Genomic DNA, 25,968 nt, shown 5'->3' on the forward strand with positions numbered 1-25,968 from the left:
GCGCTCACCTAGCATAGACAGAGGAATGCCTAGAGGAACGCGCACAGAGCGTCTACTCATATGCATGAACCAAGAGGACTGAGCACCATGCGGCGTGTGTCAGGGTCTTATATAGACTCTGTGCCTCATCCAAGATGGAGGACACCAGAGCCAATCCGCTGCCAGAACGACAGGAGTGACGTCATGCTGGCCTATCACCGAGCAAGACGTCACAAGCACATGACCAACGACCAATCGGCATAGAAGGTGTCAGAGACATGTGACCTCGTGTCAGCGATGATGTCACCCGCACATGTGCAATGGCTCCAAGATTGGACTTAGTCTCCGGCGCTCGCACATGTGCAGTAGCAAGAAATCTGGACTTAGTCTCCAGCGCTCGCACATGTGCAGTAGCAAGAAATCTGGACTTAGTCTCCAGCGCTCGCACATGTGCAGTAGCAAGAAATCTGGACTTAGTCTCCAGCGCTCGCACATGTGCAGTAGCAAGAAATCTGGACTTAGTCTCCGGCGCTCGCACATGTGCAGTAGCAAGAAATCTGGACTTAGTCTCCAGCGCTCGCACATGTGCAGTAGCAAGAAATCTGGACTTAGTCTCCAGCGCTCGCACATGTGCAGTAGCAAGAAATCTGGACTTAGTCTCCAGCGCTCGCACATGTGCAGTAGCAAGAAATCTGGACTTAGTCTCCAGCGCTCGCACATGTGCAGTAGCAAGAAATCTGGACTTAGTCTCCAGCGCTCGCACATGTGCAGTAGCAAGAAATCTGGACTTAGTCTCCAGCGCTCGCACATGTGCAGTAGCAAGAAATCTGGACTTAGTCTCCAGCGCTCGCACATGTGCAGTAGCAAGAAATCTGGACTTAGTCTCCAGCGCTCGCACATGTGCAGTAGCAAGAAATCTGGACTTAGTCTCCAGCGCTCGCACATGTGCAGTAGCAAGAAATCTGGACTTAGTCTCCAGTGCTCACAGCAACCGTAACAGTACCTCCCCCTCAAGGGCCCCCCTCCCGGCGACGCAGGTAATCGGCAACTAAGTCGGGAGCATGGACAGCCTCCTCAGGCTCCCAAGAGCGATGTTCCGGGCCATAGCCCTCCCAATCTATCAAGAAGAACCTGCGCCCTCTAACCATCTTAGAACCAACTATGGCTCGTACCTCATAGCTAGAGCGAGAGGAATCAGAGCCAGGAGAGTGCACTTCACGAGCGTGAGGTAAAATAGCCGGCTTTAGCAGTGAGACATGGAATTTGTCATGAATCCTAAGATGGACAGGTAACTTCAATTGATAGACTAAAGGATTTACCTGTCGAAGAACCTCATAAGGACCCAGGAAGCGAGGAGCAAATTTGACAGAGCTCACTCTAAGTCTCACGTGTTTTGCAGAGAGCCACACAAAGTCCCCTGGAGAAAAGACAGGAGCCGGGCGACGAAACCGATCGGACACCGTCTTCATACGGTCCTTAGCTGCTTGGATCGACTCTTGAGTCCGATCCCAAACCTCTCTGGCATTAGTTGCCCAGTCGGCCACAAGAGGAGGAGGTGCAGCAGCGGGAAACGGTACCGGTACCCTAGGGTGTTGCCCATTATTGAGTACGAACGGTGTCTGCCCAGTGGCCTCAGCCAGCGAATTGTTAAGGGCAAATTCTGCCCAGGGTAGGAGGGAGGACCAGTTATCGTGGTTCTCAGCAACAAAGTGTCGAAGGTATATAATCATAGATTGATTGGTACGTTCAACCAAACCATTAGTCTCCGGATGGTATGCCGAAGAGAGATTCAACTCAATTTGCAGAAGGCTACAAAGATCTCGCCAGAAACGGGAAGTAAATTGCGGGCCTCTATCACAAATGATACGATCTGGCATCCCGTGAAGCCTAAAGACATGCTTGAGGAATAGTTTGGCTAGTACCCTGGAAGATGGGATTCTCGATAACGGTACGAGATGAACCATCCGGGAGAAATGGTCCGTAATGACCCACACAAATCTATGTCCCTGTGAACATGGAAGATCACCCACAAAGTCCATGCCTACCACCTCCCATGGTCTATCTGGCACTGGTAAAGGATGCAAGAGCCCAGCCGGTCTCTGCCGTAATGGACGGTTGCGAGCACACGAGTAGCAGGAACCGACATATCTCTTGACGTGGCTGGCTAAGTGTGGCCACCAATACCACCTCTCCAGTAACTCTCGTGTCCGCCTAATACCAAAATGCCCACCCACCTTTGAGGTGTGGGCCCATGACAGTATATCATTCTGTCGATCAGGCGGAACAAAGGTCTTGCCCGGTGGGATTTGGTCTAACGTCACAGGGGAGAGCGTATGAAAAACCCTGGAGGGAAGGATAAGACGAGGTTCGTCAATCTCTTCCTGGGTAGAAAGCATAGAGCGAGACAGGGCGTCTGCCTTGTTATTCTTACTCCCAGACAAATAGTTGATGGAGAAGTGAAAGCGGGAGAAAAACAAGGACCAGCGGGCTTGGCGAGGATTCAGACGCTGAGCGGTTTGTAAGTACGTCAGATTCTTATGGTCTGTATAGACCTGGAAAGGATGTTTCGCTCCTTCCAGCAAGTGACGCCACTCCTCCAAGGCTAATCTCAAGGCGAGCAGTTCCCTATCCCCAATGGTATAGTTTCTCTCTGCCGGTGAAAAGGTTTTAGCAAAGAAGAAACACGGCCTTTTTCTACCTGCACCGTTCTTTTGATACAAGACCGCACCAGCACCCACTGAAGAGGCATCAACCTCTAAGAGGAAGGGCTTATTCTCATCGGGTCTTTGAAGAACGGGAGCAGTTGAAAAGTGTCTTTTTACTGCCTCAAAAGCCTGAGATGTCTCAGTAGACCAGGCTTTGGGATTAGCACCTTTCTTAGTCAAGGCCACCAAAGGGGCCACCAAAGTAGAAAAATGGGGTATGAACTGCCTGTAATAATTTATGAATCCTAAGAAGCGTTGCACCGCCTTCAAGGAATGAGGTTCGGACCATTGCAGGACAGCAGAGAGCTTCGCAGGATCCATAGCCAGACCCTCTTGTGAAATAATGTAACCCAAAAAAGGCAATGACGACTGCTCGAATACACATTTCTCGAGTTTAGCAAACAATGAGTGCTCCCTTAAACGGGAAAGGACACGAACGACATCCTGACGATGAGTCTCCAGATCAGGAGAAAAAAATCAGGATGTCGTCCAGATACACCACTACTGAGGATAACAGTAAATCCCTGAACACATCGTTTACGAAGTCCTGAAATACTGCGGGTGCATTACATAACCCAAAAGGCATGACGAGGTATTCATAGTGACCGTCTCGGGTGTTAAAAGCGGTCTTCCATTCGTCACCCTTTCGAATTCGTACCAAGTTATACGCACCCCGCAGATCCAACTTCGTAAAAACTTGAGCTCCTCTCAGTCTGTCAAAGAGCTCCGAAATTAAAGGTAATGGGTATTTGTTCTTTATTGTGATTGCGTTGAGACCCCTGTAATCTATGCAGGGACGCAAATCACCCTCTTTCTTCCGAACAAAGAAAAACCCAGCTCCCGCGGGAGAGACAGACTTACGAATGAACCCCTTCTCTAAACTCTCTCTTATATAGGTCGACATGGCCTCCGACTCAGGTATCGACAGGGGGTAAACCCTGCCTTTAGGTGGAACCGAACCTGGGATAAGGTCTATGGCACAGTCATACGGCCTATGGGGTGGAAGAACCTCAGCACCCTGTTTGGAGAACACGTCAGCGAAATCCAAATAGGGTGTAGGTATGGGAGAGAGATCAGTTGATGCAACCGCAACGACCTTAGGTGGTAAGGGAAGACATCGGGACTGACATTTCGAACCCCAACTAATAATGCTGTCAGACTCCCAGTCAATGTGAGGAGCATGAGTCCGAAGCCATGGAAGACCCAGAAGGACGTCGTCTATACCCTCAGGCAAAACAAGAAAAGAAATCTCCTCTATGTGACCCTGAGACAGGGAAAGGCGCAAGGGAACTGTCCTCAATGTAATGGAGTCAGACAACATAGTTCCATTAACAACACGGACAGGAATAGGCGCCTCTAACATGATAGAGGGAATATTGTGTCCCTTTACAAATCCTGAGGACACAAAAATCCCGTCAGCTCCGGAATCCACAAAAGCCATAATAGGCCACGTATTCTCAGATAACGAGAGCTGACCTGGGATACAACACTTAGAGGGTGCAGAAGACGTCTCTAGTAACCCCCCTCTAATGGTTACTAGGCCAGGGAGTTTCCCTGACGACTAGGACACTTGTTGGCATAGTGCCCAGCCTGACGACATACGTAACATATAGGAGGACCAGACTTGCGTAGTCTGGAGAACGTATGACCTAACTCCATAGGAGTGGGAGATGTTTCAGATGCTGAGGAAGATGGTAGTGGACCCTCAACAACTGGAATAGCCCGATGCTTAGGGCGTGAGGAAGAGACCTCGAGTCTACGTTCCTTATGGCGTACATCGATCCTCGTTGCTACTGTGATCAAGTCCTCCAGAGAAGCAGGGACCTCACGAGTAGCAAGGGCATCCTTGACATAGCCTGCCAACCCTCTCCAGAAGATAGGAATCAACACCTTCTCTGGCCAATCTAGTTCTGCCACCAGAGTTCTAAAAGCAATGGCATAAGAACTAGTGGATAACGAACCCTGAGATAGATCTAACAGTCTCAGGGCCGCATCATGGGTAACCTGCGGACCCATGAATACCGCCTTAAGAGCATCAAGAAAGTCTTGATGTCTCAGAGTAACCACATCAGAGCGCTCCCATAGGGGAGTCGCCCATTCTAAGGCTTTGTCCTGAAGTAAGGAGATGATAAAGCCTACTCTGGACCTCTCCGTAGAGAAGCGAGAAGAGTTGACCTCTAGGTGTATCTGACACTGACTAATGAAACCACGACATGATCTGGCATCGCCAGAATATCTGTTTGGCAGAGCAAGTCGAGGATCATGTGCAGATGTCACCATGGTCTGAGGTTTATCCTCTATACTCTTGAGCCGTGACTCAAGTACTTGTATGTAACGGTGTAACTGCTGATATTCTGCCATAACTGCCAGACCCTTGGCTCAGTCCTAATGTTACGGGGAGCTGTCTGATAATAACTGAAAGGAGTATCAGACAGTCAGGGTCCACCGTGCAAAGACTTTGCTGCAGACTATGGCAGAGTGCAATACCTCTGTTAACTCACAGAAGGATATAATAAGTAAGTAAAGCAATTCCTCCCTTACTTGGAGGGTGTGTGGAATGATCTCTGTTAATAATCACAGAGACAAAAGCAATGTGTGCGAAATGGCACCTACCTAGGTCCGCTCTTCTAGTGGTGCAAAAGAGACGAACAGCAGCGTAAGCCGCACAAAGCTCCTACCTGCGTTCGCTCCACTAGTGTGCGAGGACACGAACCACTAGATATGGCACCTGCCTAGGTCCGCTCTTCTAGTGGTGCAAAAGAGACGAACAGCAGCGTAAGCCGCACAAAGCTCCTACCTCTGTTCGCTCCCCTAGTGTGCGAGGATACGAACAACTGCCAGACGCAGTATAAGGAACGTTACCCTAGCGGCAACGTCCACCTACGAGTAGAATCACAAGGCCCAGCCAGACCATGTGCCTCAGGCACCTGCCTATGTCCGCTCCCCTAAGAGGTAAGGATACGGACAGCAGCCGAAGCTGTAAGGTATAAGAACGCTACCCTGCCGGTAGCGCTCACCTAGCATAGACAGAGGAATGCCTAGAGGAACGCGCACAGAGCGTCTACTCATATGCATGAACCAAGAGGACTGAGCACCATGCGGCGTGTGTCAGGGTCTTATATAGACTCTGTGCCTCATCCAAGATGGAGGACACCAGAGCCAATCCGCTGCCAGAACGACAGGAGTGACGTCATGCTGGCCTATCACCGAGCAAGACGTCACAAGCACATGACCAACGACCAATCGGCATAGAAGGTGTCAGAGACATGTGACCTCGTGTCAGCGATGATGTCACCCGCACATGTGCAATGGCTCCAAGATTGGACTTAGTCTCCGGCGCTCGCACATGTGCAGTAGCAAGAAATCTGGACTTAGTCTCCAGCGCTCGCACATGTGCAGTAGCAAGAAATCTGGACTTAGTCTCCAGCGCTCGCACATGTGCAGTAGCAAGAAATCTGGACTTAGTCTCCAGCGCTCGCACATGTGCAGTAGCAAGAAATCTGGACTTAGTCTCCAGCGCTCGCACATGTGCAGTAGCAAGAAATCTGGACTTAGTCTCCAGTGCTCACAGCAACCGTAACACAGCAGCTGATCGCGCGGCTGTCTTCATTTGCTGCATGGAGGTGACCGGAGCGGCTGTGTCTGCTGCGGCTCCGGTCACCTCCATGCAGCTGCGGTGGAAGCGACGCTGGATCATCCTGGATTACGCCGGACAAGGAGGGCTTTTTGGGGCTGATTAAAGTGGTGAACCAGGGTATGTGTGTGTTTTTATTTCTAATAAAGGATTTTTTCGGGTGTGTGTTTATTTACTGTAACTTACAGATTAATCATGGAGGGTGTCTCATAGACGCCTGACATGATTAATCTAGGACTTATTGGCAGCTATGGGCTGCCAATAACTCCTTATTACCCCGATTTGCCAACGCACCAGGGTAAATCGGGAAGAGCCGGGTACAGTCCCAGAACTGTCGCATATAATGTATGCGGCAATTCTGGGCGGCTGTTGGCTGATATTGTTAGGGTGGGGGGCTCCCCATAACGTGGAGCTCCCCATCCTGAGAATACCAGCCTTCAGCCGTATGGCTTTATCTGGCTGGTTTTAAAAATGGGGGGAACCGCACGCCGTTTTTTTTAATTATTTATTTCACTACACAGTATAGACACGCCCACCGACTGCTGTGATTGGGTGCAGTGTGACACCTGTCACTCAGAGTGGGGGCGTGTCTCACTGTAACCAATCATAGGCGCTGGTGGGCGGGGAAAGCAGGGAATACGAAATTGTTTAATGGGCGGCCGGCTTTTTCAAAACAGTAAAAGCCGCCGGAGCAGTGTGAATGCCGTGCAGCGCCAGGGATCGGGGATCGGTGAGTATATGAGAGAGGGGGATAGACTGACATGGACTGAGAGTGAGGGACAGAGACAGTGACCGACTGACAGAGATTAGTGAATGACAGACATTGTGAGGCGCTTCAGAACGCAGCTTTTCAGCTGCGCTCTGAAGCAGACCTTTTTTAAGCTGCGGTGCAGAGCGCACACCTGCGCACATAGCATCAGACACCGAAATCGTATGAGGGATGTCACACGTTACAATTCACTAGGTTCTTGCAACAAAACGCTCAATTCTAGAGAATGATACGATGTGTTTGCGATCAACGGTTTTGCGTTCAATCCTGATCGCATGTAGCTGTCACACGCAGATACGTCACAAACGATGCCGGATGTGCGTCACTTACAACTTGACCCCAACGACGGATTGTGAGATATATTGAAGCGTGTGTAGCGGGCTTAAGGGCCATTTACAGACCTGTGGAGATGCCAGAACAGCAGAAATCCCCACAAGTGACCCCATTTTGAAAGTAATTTCTCTAAGGGTGTAGTGAGCATTTTGTACCCACAGGATTTTATAACTATGGCTGTGGAAATAAACATTTTACCACAAATATGTATTAGCTGCAATTTTTTCATTTGCACAAGGAGCAATAGGTGAAAATTGACCCCAGAATTTGTTACACAATTTCTCTAAATGCAGCAATACCACATGTCACTGGAAATTACTTTTTGCTTAAACAAGGAAGGAGCGCTTTCTGGCTTTTTAAGCGCAGATTTCATTGGAATAGTCTGAGCGCCATTTGCAAGGCTCCTATGGTGCCAGAACAACAGGAAAAAAAATGAAAAGTGACCCCCAAAAACTCATCTACAAGTGAGTGACTATTTCTGGTACCACAGGTGTTTTCCAGAAGGGGAAAAAAAAAAAAAAGTGGATGCTGCTTAGTAAAAGTTGCAAATATGCCAGCTTAGTGTCCAATGCAGTGTCCAGCTTGTGCTCCTAGAGACACGCAACCTGTAAATTGCCAAATTGGTTCCACTTGAAATAGTAATGCCATATATGTGTTTTTCTACATTCTTTTGCAAAAACAAAACATAAAGATACATACATCATGCAAACATACATCTTTGCTGTAAGTAATGATATTTATTGCTCTTTTTTGCTTTTTTATAAAAACAAAACAGATTCTTTTGTTTCTTTTTTTGCATGGTCATATTCGGATTGCTGTAAGTTTTACATTCTTCTGATGACAGTGCCACATAATGGCTTATTTTAGAGGATGAGATGACGTTTTCAGTGATACTTTTGCTAACCATTTTCCCCCTTTCTTTTGTGTTTTACTTACCATTTATAGTGTAATAAAACTGCATTGAAAAAATGATGTTTAGTACAAAATACATGTACATAAATGAAACATAAAATGAAAAAAATTGTTCCCAAACATGGCTAATCCCTTTAATTTTAGTGACCGTATACTTATCTCTAATAAAAAAAAATAAATGCAAAATACAAAACTGTAAATCCAAATACTGTACAGTATATGCTTTATGTATAGTTTTAGCAAGTATAGAGAGTAAAAGAATATCCCACCTTGAGATCTGCATTTGTCATATATGAGGTCACGTACTTCATTATCATCAACAATATCCTTCCAGAACTAAAAGATGGAGAAAGAGAATGGAGTTCATAATTATCAGCACAAAATACTTAGTTTTCAAAGAAATTGGCAATGCAGCTAATTTTAAGCTTCAGAACAACATTTTTTTCTCTAGTCTAATCACATTCCAATATCAAGAACTTATTTTATAGGTACGATCTCATGATAGCCCTGGGTGCCTTGATTAGGTCTTGGGATGTCCCTTAAATAATCCAGACTCTGCAACTGCTTGGAGCAATCAGGGTAAAAAAAAATGAGATCACCTTTCCTTTGTGGATGATGTAATCAGTTTTTAATCTTGGCATCCTAAAAGGCAATCCTTAATCTAGCCATAATGTTTAGGTTACTTAGACAGTTCCCTTCATTAGAGAGGAACCAGTGTAGTTACTAAATTGTATTACATATAATGAAATAATATACAGTTAAGAGAAAACTCAGACATTCATTCTATCCAATGGATCTTATGCAAGTAGCTAGTAGTGCACCAACGCATTTCTTGTTTCTGAAACCTCATTCATCCTGTCCGATCTCCTAATTGTGTTGTCATACAACCCTCTTCTTGCAATTGATAGAAATATTTTAGGAAAGCCACATAAATAAAAATTTTACCTGTACAAAATCGCGATCTGTTTTTTCCTTCCATTCATCACCAAACACTGCAGAAAATGTTCCCAGGGCTGTTAAATAATAAACAGAAAAAATACCACAATAAATATAAGGGCCAATTTTTTGTTTTCATTTTTTCCCCCCCCAAAATTACCATTCTTTACAAGAGAATTGTAACATAAAATGTAATTTGATTTAGTCTAATCTTTAATCTCAACCCCTACATATAACATAAGGGATTTTAAAAGATACCACTATACTAAAAATTGACGTAAAGCAGTAGAATTATCAAAAGCGGATTTTTAGCCAAATTTTTCATGTTGCACTGAACACATAATATAATATAACTTTTTTTTTCCCCCCCTCTCTGTTGCAGAGATATTAGCCATCAAAGCATTTGGCACCAAAGGCCCCCTCTGAAGAAGCACTTTTGCTAAACGCTTGTCAGGGGGTGCTGCTCCCGCATGGTCTGGTAAAGGGCACTTATTGTGACTCACTCCTTATGACTGTCTGGCTCCCTTTTTCTTAATGGAGATGAGATTTTCTCATATAGTGGTGCACAAATGTGTATTGTACTGGCATCTGAATTAATTCATCCTGCTGTTAAAATGTTGAGCATTTAACCATAGAACTTGCATTTATTTATATTATACCCTGTTTATTCAGAAAATGTGAAGCTTATGTAACTCTTCTGCCACCTTGTGGCCTCTTTATTTTTCTCCATTGGGAACAAAATGTGTTATTTGAATTGTATGTAATTCACTATTCTCATTGATGTTTTACATAGTGGATTTGTATTTCTGAACATTCTACATAGGCACTTGTTATGCACTATATAATCTGGCATCATTACATCCATGTACACTATTGACTACAGCAATTATATTAATAAACAATATACTATATGAAATTTGTTATTAACCAAGTAGCTTGGAAGTGAAAAACATTTCTCTATCTTCAGCCATGTGTCACTAGCTGCAGTATACCACATGCGTCTTTGAATTTTAACATTTTTCCATGTAAGGTATTTGTATGTTATTTTAAAAGGGTTACATTTTTCATTTGAGTCTATTTATAGGAATTGTAAATTAAATAGACTCTGGATACTTTTCGAGCCATATTGGTTTTTCAAAACAGTTCCGTTTAAGTGGGTGTTACCAGAGAGATTTCACTGGTGTCGTGCACTTTGTCCTCTGACACTGACCAATCAAATAGTCAGCAACACGCCTGGGAAAGAAGAACCTGCCCCCCACAATAGCCTTCCCAAGCAGTCACTCTCCTCACTGCAGTGTATTGACGTGCTGGAGCATAACAGCATTATTAAAAGGACTGTTAGCAGAGAATAGCAAAAACAACATAAAAAATGTGGTATTAGCGGGCGCTGAAAGCAGAGCGTCTAGAAAAAAATGTATATTGAACTCGCATTTTTTTCACACATGTTTCTAAGGCTGCTGCCTCCTTCTTCAGGTGCTACCGTATTTTTTGGACTATAAGACGCACCGGACCATAAGACGCACCCTGGTTTTAGAGGAGGAAAATAAAATTTTAAGCAAAAAATGTGGTCATGGCACACTGTTATGGGGCGAGGATCTGCTGCTGACACTGTTATGGGGGTAATGTCCCCAAATTCTACTAAAGGTACCCCATCCTGGTAAATGATCCTCCTGCCTTGTATATGATCCCCATCCTTGTATATATGTACCCCATTCTGGTATATATTCCCATCCTGCTACATAGCGCCATCCTGGTATATTCCCTTATCCTGCTATATACCCCCATCCATCCTGCTATATACCCCCATCCATGCTGGTATACCCCCCATCCATTCTGCTCTATACCCCCCCATCCATCCTGCTCTATACCCCCCATCCATCCTGCTCTATACCCCCCATCCATCCTGCTCTATACCCCCCATCCATCCTGCTCTATACCCCCCATCCATCCTGCGGCATACCCCCATCCATCCTGCGGCATACCCCCATCCATCCTGCGGCATACCCCCATCCATCCTGCGGCATACCCCCATCCATCCTGCGGCATACCCCCATCCATCCTGCGGCATACCCCCATCCATCCTGCGGCATACCCCCATCCATCCTGTGGTATATACCCCCATCCATCCTGCAGTATATACCCCCATCCATCCTGCAGTATATACCCCCATCCATCCTGCGGTATACCCCCATCCTGCTATATGGTCTGTATCCTGTGGCACACAAAAAAAAAAAAAACATTTCTACTCCCCTTTCCCCGCTCCATGCAGCATCGCTCCTCCTCCTCTCAGTGTCAGCAGCTCCATGGAGTGTGGAGCCGTCACCGTTGTTTGCAGCATCGCTCGTCCTCCTGTATGCCTGTCAGCTGACCTGTGTGGAGACTAGCGGTGCGCACAGCGATGACATCATCGCTGTTCTCACAGCCTCTACACAGTTCAGGTGGCCAGCAGACAGGAGGACATCGCGATGCTGCAGACCACGGTGACGGGTGAGTATACCGTACTGATTCACTGCCCCCGCGCTGATGGTGATGCGCGGGGAGCAGTGAATATAGCAGCACATGCTCACCCCATGCTGTTGTTGCCAGGGGTGCTCACGCGCGCCGGCTGTTAATTATGTATGCACCTCCCGCCCATCGTCCCGCCCACCTGTCAGCGCTGGCTTCAGTGCTGAGAGATGATGGGCAGGAGGATGGGCGTGCATATGAAATGAGCGGGCCCACGTGGTCACGGCAGGTGCTGCTACAGCCTGCTCATACAACTGATGACCCGCTCTACCGCAGCACCCTCATTCCCCGCAGCCACATTCAGACTATAAGACGCACCCCCCACATTTGGGGGGAAAAAAAAGTGCGTCTCATAGTCCAAAAAATACGATACTTTACGAACGATTATCACACATTTATACTGATTAAGAACACACCTCCAATTAAGCACAATCCTGCATATTCATAAACAGAAATTATTTTCTTAAAATTTTACATAAAAAATAAAATGACTTCTTTTATCTTTTCCCTTTCCTCCTTTCCCTTTTTTTCTCTTCATTCAGTATATATAAATAAAAAAATGTATGTGATACTAACTAAAAATATATACATAAATATGTATATATACTGAACATACTGTATATCCATATAGCTACACATCTAAAAGGGTTAAATATAAATATATAAACATGAAAAACTTTAATAGAAAAGATTAATGGAAAGGGTTAATGAACATTTTCCAGAGTGATCTTTAAGTTAGCTATCCCTTATGAATATGCAGGATTGTGCTAATTGGAGGTGTGTTCTTAATCAGTATAAATGTGTGTGATAATCGTTTGTAAAGTAGTACCTGATGAAGGAGGCAGCAGCCTCAGAAACGTGTGAAATAAATGATATTTCAATATATATTTTTTCTAGCCTCTCTGCTTTCAGTGCCTGTTAATACTGCATTTTTTGCTATAACTGTTCAATCCTTGTCTCTGACAAGGTTGCGGTAGGTGCAGCGGTCAGCAATATAGGACTAAGGAGTACTTTACACGTGACATTGCTACCGATATATCGTCGGGGTCACGTTGTGACACAGATACGGCGCCGGTAGGGACATCGCAGCGTGTAACACTAATGAGCAACTATTAACACTCGCAAAATCGTTCCAAAACTGATTGTTGACACGTCATTCATTTCCTTAATATCGCCGCTGCCACTGGTACGATGTTGTTCGTCCTTCCTGCGGCATCACACATCACTATGTGTGACACTGCGGGAGCGATGAACATCTCCTTACCTGCGTCCACCGGCAATGAGGAAGGAAGGAGGTGGGCGGGATGTTACGTCCCGCTCATCTCCGCCCCTCCTCTGCTATTGGGCGGCCGCTTAGTGGCGCCGCAGTGACGTCGCTATGACGCTGAACGCACCTCCCCCTTGAGGGAGGGATTGTTCGGCGGTCACAGCGACGTCGCTGACCAGGTATGTGCGTGTGATGCTGCCGTAGCGATACTGTTCGCTACGGCAGCGATCACCAAATGTCGAACTAGCAACGGGGGCGGGTGCTATCGCACTCGCAATCGCTAGCGATGTTGCAGCGTGTAAAGTACCCTTAAGACTGGTTTCAGACGTCTGTGTTTAATCAGGTTCCAGTCACACGCATGGTTATGGTCGTAACACACGTGTGAGATCCGTGTTTGCATCCGTGTGACATGTACCGGAGAAAACACAGGTCTGTGAAATAAAAAGATTTTCCATATTTACCTGCTGTCTTTGGCTCTGCTGCCTCCCGCTCCTGACCCCCGCTCATTATACTCATCGACTATTCACCACACTTAGGACCTGGAAGCCGGAGCATTGCTGGGGACAGCACTGGGTACAGCACCGCCGAGGACAAGTGAGTATTCTGCAAGCACAGTGACATCCAGGAGGTCATCGGAGTTCCCAATGAACTCTGATGACATCCTGATGACCCCGCGACACCCGCGCTACAGCTTCACGGGTTCATCAGAGTTCATTGGGAACTGTGATGAGTCCCCGGTGCTGTCCCCTCAATGAGCCAGCTTCCAGGTTCTCACTACACACATATTCACTGAGCACATAAACACACATATGTATACACAAAGCAGACACATATGGATACACCGAGCACATACACACACATAGCGCACATGCATGTATACACTGAACTCACTCACTTTGCTGTATACTCACCCAGCAATGTTGTCCCCAGCACTGAAGTCCCCGCGATGCTCCTGCTTCCAGCTCCACAGGGCACTGAATATTCAGTGAGTATAATGAGCGGGGATCAGGAGCGGGAGGCAGCAGAGCCGGAGACAACACTGCTGGATACAGGTAAATATAGAATTTTTTTTATTAAAAAGAACAGTCTTTTTCTCCAGTACCTGTCACACTGATGTCACACGGATGACATCAGTGTGCAACCCCTGTGACATCCGTGCTGCCGGAGAAAAAACTGACATGTCTACGTGTGTGCGTGCGGGGTCATGTGAGGTCACACGGTCCGTGTGTAAACACGGATGTGTGAGTAACAGCAAATAATAACATGGGTACGTGTGGCTGCGACTGACCTAGTGCTCAGTCACATTCAAGCAGTCCTCCTAACCTGCCAGCAGGAGAGCCCCACGGACCTTATTTTGGAGCCAACACTGGCGTTGTGCGGAGAAGCCCAACCCCCTCCAGTGAGTACAGTCCTTGTGGGACCCCTAGTAAACCTTGAATTGAATAATCAGCAACACTTCTGTTCTCCTCTCCTTATACTCATGTGAACCGGGAGTGTGTTGAAGAGGAGCGGTCTCCATGAGTATCTGGACCGAGTGACCTGCCAGTTGCAAACAAGCTGAATACTGCACAACCCTATCTGGCGAGTCCAGTCCAATAAGGGCCTTATTGTATGTCACCGATCATTGTAACAGGAGCACTCGTCTTTTTTTTTTTGTTTCCTCATTGTGTCAGAACAGAATGACTGTTCAAACCAACTACAGGCGCTCGTGTGTATCATGGTGGGGCTAATCATTTATATACATGTTCCCACCTGCTTGTTTTCCATCTTTCTCTGCCATTCTCTGGCTCTCTGAAACCAGAGCTGTCAATCAAAGAAGAGGAGAGGGTCAAAACTAAGGGAAAACAAGAAGGTGGGAAGGTGGATTTAAATAACTGGGCCTGCCATGATACATGAGCTCCTTCCTATACATGAGTTTGCACAGGGATCCTGTGCTGATAGTCTCTTTAACTGACAGCTTTCAGCTTTTACCTGCAGTCATTGTGGGTGGAGGGGCAGTGTTGCAGTCTCATTATATACACTTCTAGTCGCTCTCTTCTAAAATTCAAATGAGCTTTATTGGCAAACCAAATACACATTAGCATTGCCAAAGCAAGTGTGGTGCTGCCATTTTTGTTGTACTGCCACTCCCCCATACTGACTGCTGGACAGGACATGTAATCATACTGCAGTGATGAGAGTAAACTATCTTTATGTCTCACTCAGAGCCTGCTGTAAGCTATATTTGGGTGGGGGGTGCTCTTCTTCCACTTGTATGTGGATACCTGATTATGATTGGCAAAGCTGGTGGCATTATGAGAGAACAGCTACTAGAAGTGTTTGTAATGAAACTCAACTCTGCAGCACTGCTCCTCCCCCCACACTGACTGACAGAGGTAAAACCAGTCAGTTAATCAGACTCAGTTCTGCTATGCTGTGCTCGCACACGTAATCACTCCGCAGTGAGGAGAGCAGATTGTTTGCCTACTATTTTTGGGGCATATTCTTCTTTCCCCAGTATGTTGCTTATGCTGCCTGCTTATGATAGGCCAGCGTCAGAAAGAGGAAGAAGTACATGACTTCAGTGAAATCTCTCTAGCAATGCCCATTTAGACAGCTTATTTTATTTATTTCTTTTTTAAGTCCATGTGCCAAATACTGTTTGATTGCAAATACCTCTGAAACGGACAAGTAAATTTAAGAAACACAAATTATTGTGACCTCTATCCCTTATTACATTTAGTGTCCAGTTCAAAATGAAACAAAAATTGATGAAAGGTCCTCAGTCTGTCAGGACAAAATGACTATTCAAACCAAGAACAAGTGCTTCATGCACCATTGGCGTGGCCAAACAGTCCAGTGCACTTTTCCACCCTATTATCCACATTCATCAAGAATTTTAACACGGGTCTAATTGAAGAGGCATGTTAAAGTTGGAAGCTCCCGATTCATTAAGAGGCACACACCTCTTAAGGAATCAGGAGCATTTGACAAGTGTTATGCCTGTCACGAATCTTACTCCAGTCAGAATTCTGGTGTAAAGTACGCCACAGTTCGTCATGAATTAGACAACCTTTGGCATCAAGACCCGTCTTACCCATTTTGGCAGTTCAGGGTGAAGCTGAAATGAAAGTGCCAAAAGGCGCTATAATTTTTCTGCAACTCCGCACACTAAGGCTGCTTTCAAACTTGCGTTGTTTTGCATCAGTCACAATCCGTCGCCTTGAGGAAATACGGTATCCTGCAAAATATTTTGCAGGATTCCGTTTTTCCCCCATAGACTTGTATGGATGACGGATTGTGACTGATGGTCCTGCGGTGCATCCGCTCCGTGACGGATCAGTCGTGGAACGACTGACTGTCGGTCAGCAGGAACGCAGCATGTAACGTTTTTTGAGTGGCAGAATCCTTTTTTTCACTGCGCATGCTCAGCTCGTGTTTAATCATTGAAATCAATGTCTTTCTCGGAGGCCGAACGATCAGCTTATCGCCCGGCTACTGTGAACGATCAGCTGATTGCCCGGCGGCCAGCTACTGTGGACGATCAGATGATCGCCCAGCAGTCGGCTTTTGTGAACGATCAGCTTATTGCCCGGCGGTCAGCTACTGTGAACGATCAAATGATCGCCCAGCGGTCGGCTTTTGTGAACGATCAGCTGATCGCCCGGCGGCCAGCTACTGTGAACAATCAGATGATCGCCCAGCAGCCGGCTTTTGTGAATGATCAGCTGATCGTTCACAATAGTCAGCTGACTGTAAAACAGTAAAAAAAGAAAACAAACGGATCGTTGTTTTGCAGCATCAGTCACATCAGTTGTGCCACTATCTGCAACGCATCAGTTACACAACAGATTGTGACCGATTAAAAACAACGCAAGTGTGAGAGCAGCCTAAGTTGGGACATCTCTGCCCATGTGCAGTGTAAGGTCGTGACATCACCATTACCTTACAAAGCACATGCACAGAGATGTCCCGAATATGACAAGTGCTAGGCCTAGTTGAGGCCAGAAGTTCCAACCCAGCGTGAAGATGCCCTAGGTACAGTGACCAGCGAAGATGCGCAATATTAAGGATGATTTATCCAGGGTGCTGAAACTTTGCATGCCATTGTAGATCCAGAAAGAGATCATTCACATCGAGCATGTAGAAGCTTTATACATTTGTAGATAACCTAATATCAAAGCCAAAAATGTCACCATTAAAAACGAACACCCCTGATATTTGTCCATCTGGTTTACTAGTACAGGATAAACCCAAAATACTTTACGATAAACCCAAAATACGTTCCCATCTACAAGATCCTATCCCACTATGTAGTAGGTGCAATAATGAGAATATTAGCAACTATCTCCAATAGAAATGCGGTATAGTTTTCTTGATAAGCTACCGTATTTTTCGCTTTATAAGACGCACTTTTCCTCCCCAAATTTTGGGAGGAAAATGGGGGGTGCGTCTTATAAAGCGGTAGCGGGGGGGGGGGTCCTGTCTGAGGCGATCGGGCGGCCGGGTGCCTGTGGCTGCATGCAAGCGGCCGGGTACCTGTACTTGCGTGCAGCGGCAGCCGGGTACCCGTGGCTGTGTGCGGGCGGCAGCGGGTGCTGTGTGGGGTCGGCAGCCGGGTACCTGTGCTTGCGTGCGGTGGCAGACGGGTACCCATGGCTGTGTGCGGGCGGCAGCCGGGTGCTGTGTGCGAGCGGCAGTCGGGTGCCCGTGCGGGCGGCAGCCGGCTGCCGCCCTCACACAGGTACCCGGCTGCCGCCCTCACACAGTTACCCCGCTGCCGCCCGCACACAGCCATGGGTACCCGGCTGCCACCGCACGCAAGCACAGGTACCCGGCGGCTTGTACGCAGGGTGGGCGGGCAGCCTGCTGGCATGGGGGCGGGCGGCTGTGCAGCTTACCAGTTGTCCGCGGTCCCACTTTCAAATGATGGCGCCGGTGGAGCTCTTGGATGAGAGCTCCATCTGCGCACGCGCTGTTCCGGGAGTCAGCGCGTGCGCAGATGGAGCCCTTGGATGAGAGCTCCATCTGCGCATGCGTCGCTCCGGGCGCCATTACTTGAATCGGGACCGCGGACACACTCCACCACTGAGCCGTCGCCGCCGCTCCCACCACTGAGCCATCGCCGCCGCTCCCACCACTGAGCCGTCGCCGCTGCCACCACTGAACCGGGACCGCGGACACACTCCACCACTGAGCAGTCCCTGCCGCTGCCAACACTGAGCAGTTGCCGCCGCTCCCACCACTGAGCCGTCGCCGCCACTCCCACCACTGAGCCGTCGCCGCCGCTGCCACCACTGAACCGGGACCGCGGACACACTCCACCACTGAGCAGTCCCTGCCGCTGCCACCACTGAGCAGTTGCCGCCACTCCCACCACTGAGCCGTCGCCGCCACTCCCACCACTGAGCCGTCGCCGCCGCTGCCACCACTGAACCGGGACCGCGGACACACTCCACCACTGAGCAGTCCCTGCCGCTGCCACCACTGAGCAGTTGCCGCCGCTCCCACCACTGAGCCGTCGCCGCCACTCCCACCACTGAGCCGTCGCCGCCGCTGCCACCACTGAACCGGGACCGCAGACACACTCCACCACTGAGCAGTCCCTGCCACCACTGAGCAGTCGCCACCGCCGCTGCCACCACCGAACCGGGACCGCGGACACACTCCACCACTGAGCAGTCCCTGCCACCACTGAGCAGTCGCCGCCGCCACTGCCACCACTGAACCGGGACCGCGGACACTCACTGCACCGGCCTGCTGCACGGCTCACCCGCCACGGCTGCTGCCGCCACCACGGACCCCACGGATCCTGCCACCGCGGACGCCACCGCGCCTGCAACCACGGACGCCACGGCACCTGCAACCAAGGACCCCGCTGCCACTGACCTGCCGCGCCTTCCAGCACAACCTGTGCCTCCTGTGACCCCGCTTCACCACCACTGCTGCCCCCCTCCGGTAAGAGAACACCGGAGTATAAGACAGACCCCATTTTTCTTTTTTTTACCTTTTTCTATGTCTAAGTTTGGGGTGCGTCTTATATTCCGGTGCGTCTTATAAAGCGAAAAATACGGTATGTCCCTTACATCATGGGCAGGCAGCTTAGTTGCTAGTGGTCTTAACCATGAATACCTAAGGCTATGTGCGCACGTGTACATAATTCATGCAGTTACGCTGCGCTCTGCAGCGCAGCGTAACTGCATGCGTCCTGCGTCCCCTGCACAATCTATGGAGATTGTGCAGGGGCCGTGCGCACGTGGCGTCTTAGAGCGCAGCGCTTCGGCTGCTGCCCGGAGCGCGCGTTCTAAGAAGTGACATGTCACTTCTTCCGTGCGTTTTGCCGGCAGCCCCTGCTCTGTCTATGGCAGAAGCTGCAGGCAGAGCGCATGGAATCTGCTTTTTTTTTTTCACTACGGACATTTTCTGCAGCGATTTGAAGCGCACGTGTGCTCTTCAGATCGCTGCAGAAATTTCTGCAGTGACTGTACGCAATAGCCTAACTGTCCCTATGTGAGTGGCCGTAACCTTGGATATCCAAGCTACTGTAATGCCCTGCACATAATGTAAGTGATCGCTTTTCAGAAGAATTAGAATACATTTCTAATTGGAGGTATTTGCTAATATTCTTATGGCTAAACCTTCTACATATTGGGATAGGATTTTGGAGATGGGAATACCCCTTTAACTCATAAAATAATCGACAAAACGTGCAAATATTCAACAGTGAGAAATGCAGTCAGGACACAATTACAAAACATTTGCTGTTCAACAGTACACAGGTTATAAAATGATTCATATGAAGCATTACATTTGTGGGGTAAAAAACTTTTAGGGTTTGCTCACATCTGCGTATAAAAAAATGGGTCCTATTTCCATCCAGAAAAGTGAGGCGAGTGAAATCAGTTTAGTACTCCAAATATCATGCAAGTGCGCAATGTTTTATTTTTGTTCTCACCTAGCATCTGTATGAAATGTGTAGGACATCCGTTGTTTTTTTTCTCAGGAACTATTATTCTACTCATGTACAGGACCATTTACAGTGTCTTATGCTACAGAATGGTAATGTATCTGTACAAAATGGACAGCATACGGATGGTCCATGTGCCACCTGTTTTACGTGACCATACGGAGACTATTGCGATTTTTTTTCCTGAAGCTGAAAGTAGCTGAGGAAAAAATTGGAGATCAGCACGGTCTTATTATTTAACATTGGTGCGAGTACAAAGCTATTTTTTTTATCAGATTGCACTAGGTGTATTTATACGCAAATGTTCTTAATATGAGATCAACAAAAAAATAAGATTAAATTTTGAATAACTTCAAAAGGGTTATTTTCCCCTCTAAAAGGAAATTACTAGAATAAAAGGCTCCTAAAACAGGAGGAGACAAGATTTTCTAAATGGCTAGGTTTCAAAAACAGATTTGTTTTTAAATTAATCCCTTAACGACCGTGGCCAGTAAGGCTATGTGCGCACGTTGCGTATTTACATGCAGTTACGCTGCGATCTGCACCGCAACGTAACTGCATGCGTCCTGCGTCCCCAGCATAATCTATGAAGATTATGCAGGAGCTGTGCGCACGTGGCGTATTAGAGCGCAGCGCTTTGGCTGCTGACCGAAGCGCGCGTTCTAAGAAGGGACATGTCACTTCTTTCCTGCGCTCTGCATGCAGCGCCCGCTCTGTCTATGGAAGGGGCTGCACTCAGAGCGCATGGAATCGGCTTTTTTTTTTTCATTACGGACTCTTTCTGCAGCGATTTGAAGCGCACGTGTGCTGTTCAAATCGCTGCACAAATTTCTGCAGGGCAGAACGCAACGTGCGCACATAGCCTTAAACTACGTTCCAGCGGGCAGCCGGGGAGGATCCGCGCACACATAAGCTGATTTGTACAGCTGACATATGTGCCTAGCAGGCACGGGCAGATCCGCGGTCTGCCCATATCTATTAGCCTCTTAAATGGAGCTGTCAAAATTTGACAGCACCATTATAATCACGGTTTCGGTTAAAGTTTACTCATCACCCGACACCGGAAGTCACGTGACATGATCACGTTGATCCAATGGTTGTCGTGGTAGCACAGGGTCACGTGATGACTCCTGTAGCTCACATGACTCACTTCCTGTTTCACCCGGCCGAGAGCTGTGTGAGACAGGAGATGAGCATATATGGTGTTCACAGCGGTGTAGGTGTGATCAGCAGATAGAGAAGAGCGATCAGACTGCTGATCATTATAGTCCCCTAGGGAGACTAGTAAAATAAAAAAAAAAAGTTTTAAAAAATTAAAGGGAACCTGTCACCAGTTTCTTTGCCCTATAAGCTGCAGCCACCACCACTGGGCTCTTATACAGTTTGTCCACCCATATCCTGTCCACCGCCATTAACTTGAGAACGGCGGCAGCTATAGGCATTTAAGTGGTGTCTAGGTATAGTAAAGTAACCATGCGCTACGCAATGAAACCACCCATAGCGCCACCTGGTGAAAAACAACGGAGTTAGCATTTTTATCTCGAAAATGGAACAAGATAGAGAAAAAAAGTGAATTACAAAGTTGTAGGGCATCATCAATTCAATACGAATCGATACCTTGCATACAGAAATGCTATGATTAGAACATGTAAAACTCACAAGGCTGTGGACGTGAAGCGATACCTCATGGAGACCTTCCTACAAGTCATTGGGTATGGTGGCTGCGTGGAGGGGCCTCCATGCTCACCTGACCTGAGCCTATTGGACTTCTTTCTATGAGGTCACATCAAACAGCAGGTGTATGCGACCCCAGGGCTGTGGAGTCGGTAAGCCAAACCTTCGACTCAGACTCCGACTCAGACTCCTCAAATTCTCTTGCACCGACTCCAGCTCCGACTCAGACTCCTACATATATTGCTTATAGTTAGGTGAAAAATTTATTGCAGTACATGAATATGTGTATGTGAACATCAGACATTTAATAATTTTTATGATACAATAATCAAGATATTTGGATAGAACATAAAATATATTTATTGGAATACAACTTTAGAACACAAAAAACTGTAATAAATTGTAAATATGTAATACACTATGTAATATACAGTAGATTACATATATATCTTGTGTGTGTATATACACTGTGTATATATATATATATATATATATATATATATATATATATATATTACATATTTACAATTTATTAGTTTTTTGTGTTCTAAAGTTGTATTCCAATAAATATTTTATGTTCTATCCAATTATCTTGATTATTGTATCATAAAAACAATTAAATGTCTGATGTTCACATTGTACTACAATAAATTTTTCACTTAAATATAAGCATTATACTAAATGTTATTATTTAGTAAAATATTCAGCACATTCTGCATTGCACTACTGTCCCCAATTTATTATATATTTTAGGAGTCGGAGTCGGTGCATTTTATACCGACTCCACCAAAATGAGCTCCGACTCCACAGCCCTGTGCGACCCCTCCACCAACATTGCAGGACCTACGACGACGTATCACAGATGCTTGTGCAAATGTGTCACCTACCATATTGCACAACATGCAACACAACATACAGCATGCTCTCCAGAGTCCAGATGTGCATTGCAGCTGACGGTGGCCACTTTGAGCATCAAAGTTAAATGAGCGCCATATGCGTGACCAGCGTTCAATGTTTTGGGGGGGTGTCATGGGTTTCATATCATACCATTTCTGTATGCAAGGTGTCGATTCGTATTGAATTGGTGATACCCTAAAATTTTTCAATTCACTTTTTTTTTCCATCTCGTTCAGTTTGAGATAAAAATGCTAACTCCCTTGTATTTCACCAGGTGGCACTATAGGGGGTTTCATTGCGTAGCACATGGCTTCTTTACCATACCTAGACCCCACTTATATGCCTATAGCTGCTGCTATTCTCAAGTTAATGGCGGTGGACAGGATATGGGTGGACACACTGTATACAGCATTCTAAATATGCTGTAAATAAGAGCCCAGGCCGCTGGGTATAAAATAAAAAACACTTTATAATACTCACCTACAAGGTCGCTCTGGTGCACAACAGTCGGATGGGTGTCTCCGTTCTCCGGGACCGGCGCCTCCCTTTTCGGCCATCTTGGTCTTCCTTATTCTGAAGCCGCGGTGCATGACGCGTCTACGTCATGCACACGCGCCGGCATTGAGGTCCTGCGAAGGCGCACTTTGATCTGCCCTGATCAAAGTGCACCTGCGCAGGACCTCAATGCCGACGCGTGTGCATGACGTAGACGCGTCATGCACCGCGGCTTCAGAATAAGGAAGACCAAGATGGCCGAAAGGGGAGGCGCTGGTCCCGGAGAACGGAGACACCCATCCGACTGTTGTGCACCAGAGCGACCTTCTAGGTGAGTATTATAAAGTGTTTTTTTAAGTTATACCCAGCCGCCTAGGCTCTTATATACAGCATGTTAGAATGCTGTATATAATAGCCCAGTGGTGGTGGCCGCAGCTTATAGGGCAAAAAACTGGTGACAGGTTCCCTTTAATTAAAAACAAAAAACCTAAAAAGTTCAAATCACCCCCTTTCGCCCCATTGAAAATGAAAGGGTTAAAAAAATAAAAATATACACACATTGATATCGCCGCGTTCAGAAATGCCCGATCTATCAAAATATAAAATCAATTAATCTGATTGGAATTTTTTTGCCGTTACGCCGCTTACCAAATGACAAAATTACGTTTTTTGGTTGCGGCAAAATTTGCACAAAATACAATAATGTGCGATCAAAACGTAGGATCTGCACAAAAATGGTACCACTAAAAATATCAGCTCAAGAGCTTTCACTGAGCCATAGACCCTGAAAAATGAGAACGAAATGGGTGGCGGAAAATGGCACAAAATGTGCGCCACTTTTTTGGACAAACGTCTGGGTTTTTTTAACTCCTTCAATAAACGTAAACCTATACATGATTGGTTTCTACAAAGTCGCACCAACCTGAGGCATTGCAGCAACACGTCAGTTTTGCCATATAGTGAACACTGTGAATAAAATATTCCATAAACAATTGTGCGATCACACGTTGTTTTTTGCAATTTCTCCGCATTTGGAATTTTTTGGCCTTTTTCCAGTACACTATATGGTAAAACTAAGTTTCATTTAAAAGTATAACTCGTTCTGGAAAAAACAAGCCCTCATATGGCTATATTGACAAAAAAAAAAAGTTACGGCTCTTTGAAGAGGAATGGCGAAAAACTAAAACTGAAAGTGCAAAATCGGCCGGTCGTGAAGCGTTAAATCATGTCATCACATCCTGGAACATCAACATAACTCTCCAAACCCTGTGTGTAAAACGTATGTGAGTCATGAATAACAGCGTGATATACTTGAAACGCGTGGACTGGCCTGTGTATGGATTTTAACCCTTTTACGGATCAATAAACGTGATGTTTTAACCTACAGTTCTGCGGAGGGTGGTATTTCACTTTTGGACCAGGGGAACTGCCCCTTTTATTAGCCAAAATGGCACAAAAAACTATGCCCTATCATTAAAAGCAGCAATTAAAGAATACGCTGAACATTTCGCTATAGTGCTGACGAGCTCCTCCCGATGCACACAGCAGTCACTGACAGGCAGCTGTGTATAGGAGCACAAAGAGCAGACGATCTGTCATGTGCTGGGGGGGGTATATCAATAAAAAGCTACATTTATACTCACTATCATCAAATACACCAGCATTTGCAAGCAACAATGTGATAATTTTTGGGTCCTTTTCAAGCTGCATAACATGCTTGCTTTCATTAGACAGTAGGGTGCACACATTAATTGCAAAGTCCACTTCATTCGGGAGCCCGGATAAGAGTGAAAGCACCAGTTTGTTGTAATCATTTGGTGTATTGAAGTCCATTGTAAGCCCATAACTTTGGCGCAAATAATCTGTAGAAGAAACAAAACAAAGAACACCACAATAAGCATAAAAAACTGTAGTTTATTAAATGCATACAACGTATTTATCCACATAACATTACAAGGCTACTATGGTTAAAGAGATATGTAACAGGGCAGGAGCTGCAAGGGAAAACTTACATTGACATTCAAGACCACATCACTAATGTTGGAAACTTCATAATCTACTCATGACATACAAAGCGGTTGATCAAAAGATAAAAATCAACTTTTTTAAAAGGGGTTGCCCAAGACAATTTTATTTTTTAACTATGAGCGTAAGAACTAACATGCCTTTAGTTTCTAATTACCAGCCGGCTCAGAACAGCATGATATGGGCAGTAATGGCCCATCAAGAGAGCAGAGTGACATTGTGACACAAATGTTAACACCAAGAAGGAAAAGCCAAGGAATGATGGAAATCACAGGCTTGATACACGTTAGTGATATGCATAGGATGAGAACAAAGTGTTCAAATCATCTTGATTTAGATTCGGCATCAAGTTTCAGCACCATGCAATATATATATATATATATATATATATATATATATATATATATATATATATATATATATATATATATATATATATATATATATATATATATATATATATATATATATATATATATATATATATATATATATATATATGTATATATATATACACACACACACACACACACACACACACACACACACACACACACACACACACACACACACACACACACACACTTGCATGTATTGGTATGCTATTAATGTGGTTATTAACCGCTTATCAGCCAAAGCCCATTTTCATCTTAATAACCAGGCCAAATTTTTCAATTGTGACTATTGTTACTTTATTAGGTTATCAGTCTGGAACACCAATACATATCCCAGTAATTCTGAGATTGTACTTCATTATGAAAGTATATTTATGATTTGTATTTATGAAAATACAGAAAATTTTACAAAATAAATGTTAAAGAAAGTTTCTCAATTTTTGACCTGTGAATGTTTATGCCCTTTTCCCTTTAGTGAGAGAAGCAATTTTGATCA

General features: G+C 45.9%; 1 protein-coding gene across 2 annotated transcripts in view; it reads right to left on the reverse strand.

Moving 5' to 3' along the window:
* ARID2 (AT-rich interaction domain 2) overlaps positions 1-25,968 on the reverse strand; it is a 185,218-nt gene that overhangs the window by 69,991 nt on the left and 89,259 nt on the right. For both annotated transcript variants that reach the window (XM_075344963.1, XM_075344962.1), the window contains exons 5-7: positions 24,696-24,914; positions 9,278-9,345; positions 8,602-8,668 (exon numbers count right to left, since the gene is read on the reverse strand). In XM_075344963.1, the coding sequence (XP_075201078.1) occupies positions 8,602-8,668; positions 9,278-9,345; positions 24,696-24,914 (354 nt within the window). The remainder of the gene's footprint in view (positions 1-8,601; positions 8,669-9,277; positions 9,346-24,695; positions 24,915-25,968) is intronic.

Source organism: Anomaloglossus baeobatrachus, chromosome 4 (genome assembly GCF_048569485.1).
Source record: "Anomaloglossus baeobatrachus isolate aAnoBae1 chromosome 4, aAnoBae1.hap1, whole genome shotgun sequence".
Classification (NCBI taxonomy): Eukaryota; Metazoa; Chordata; class Amphibia; order Anura; family Aromobatidae; genus Anomaloglossus; species Anomaloglossus baeobatrachus.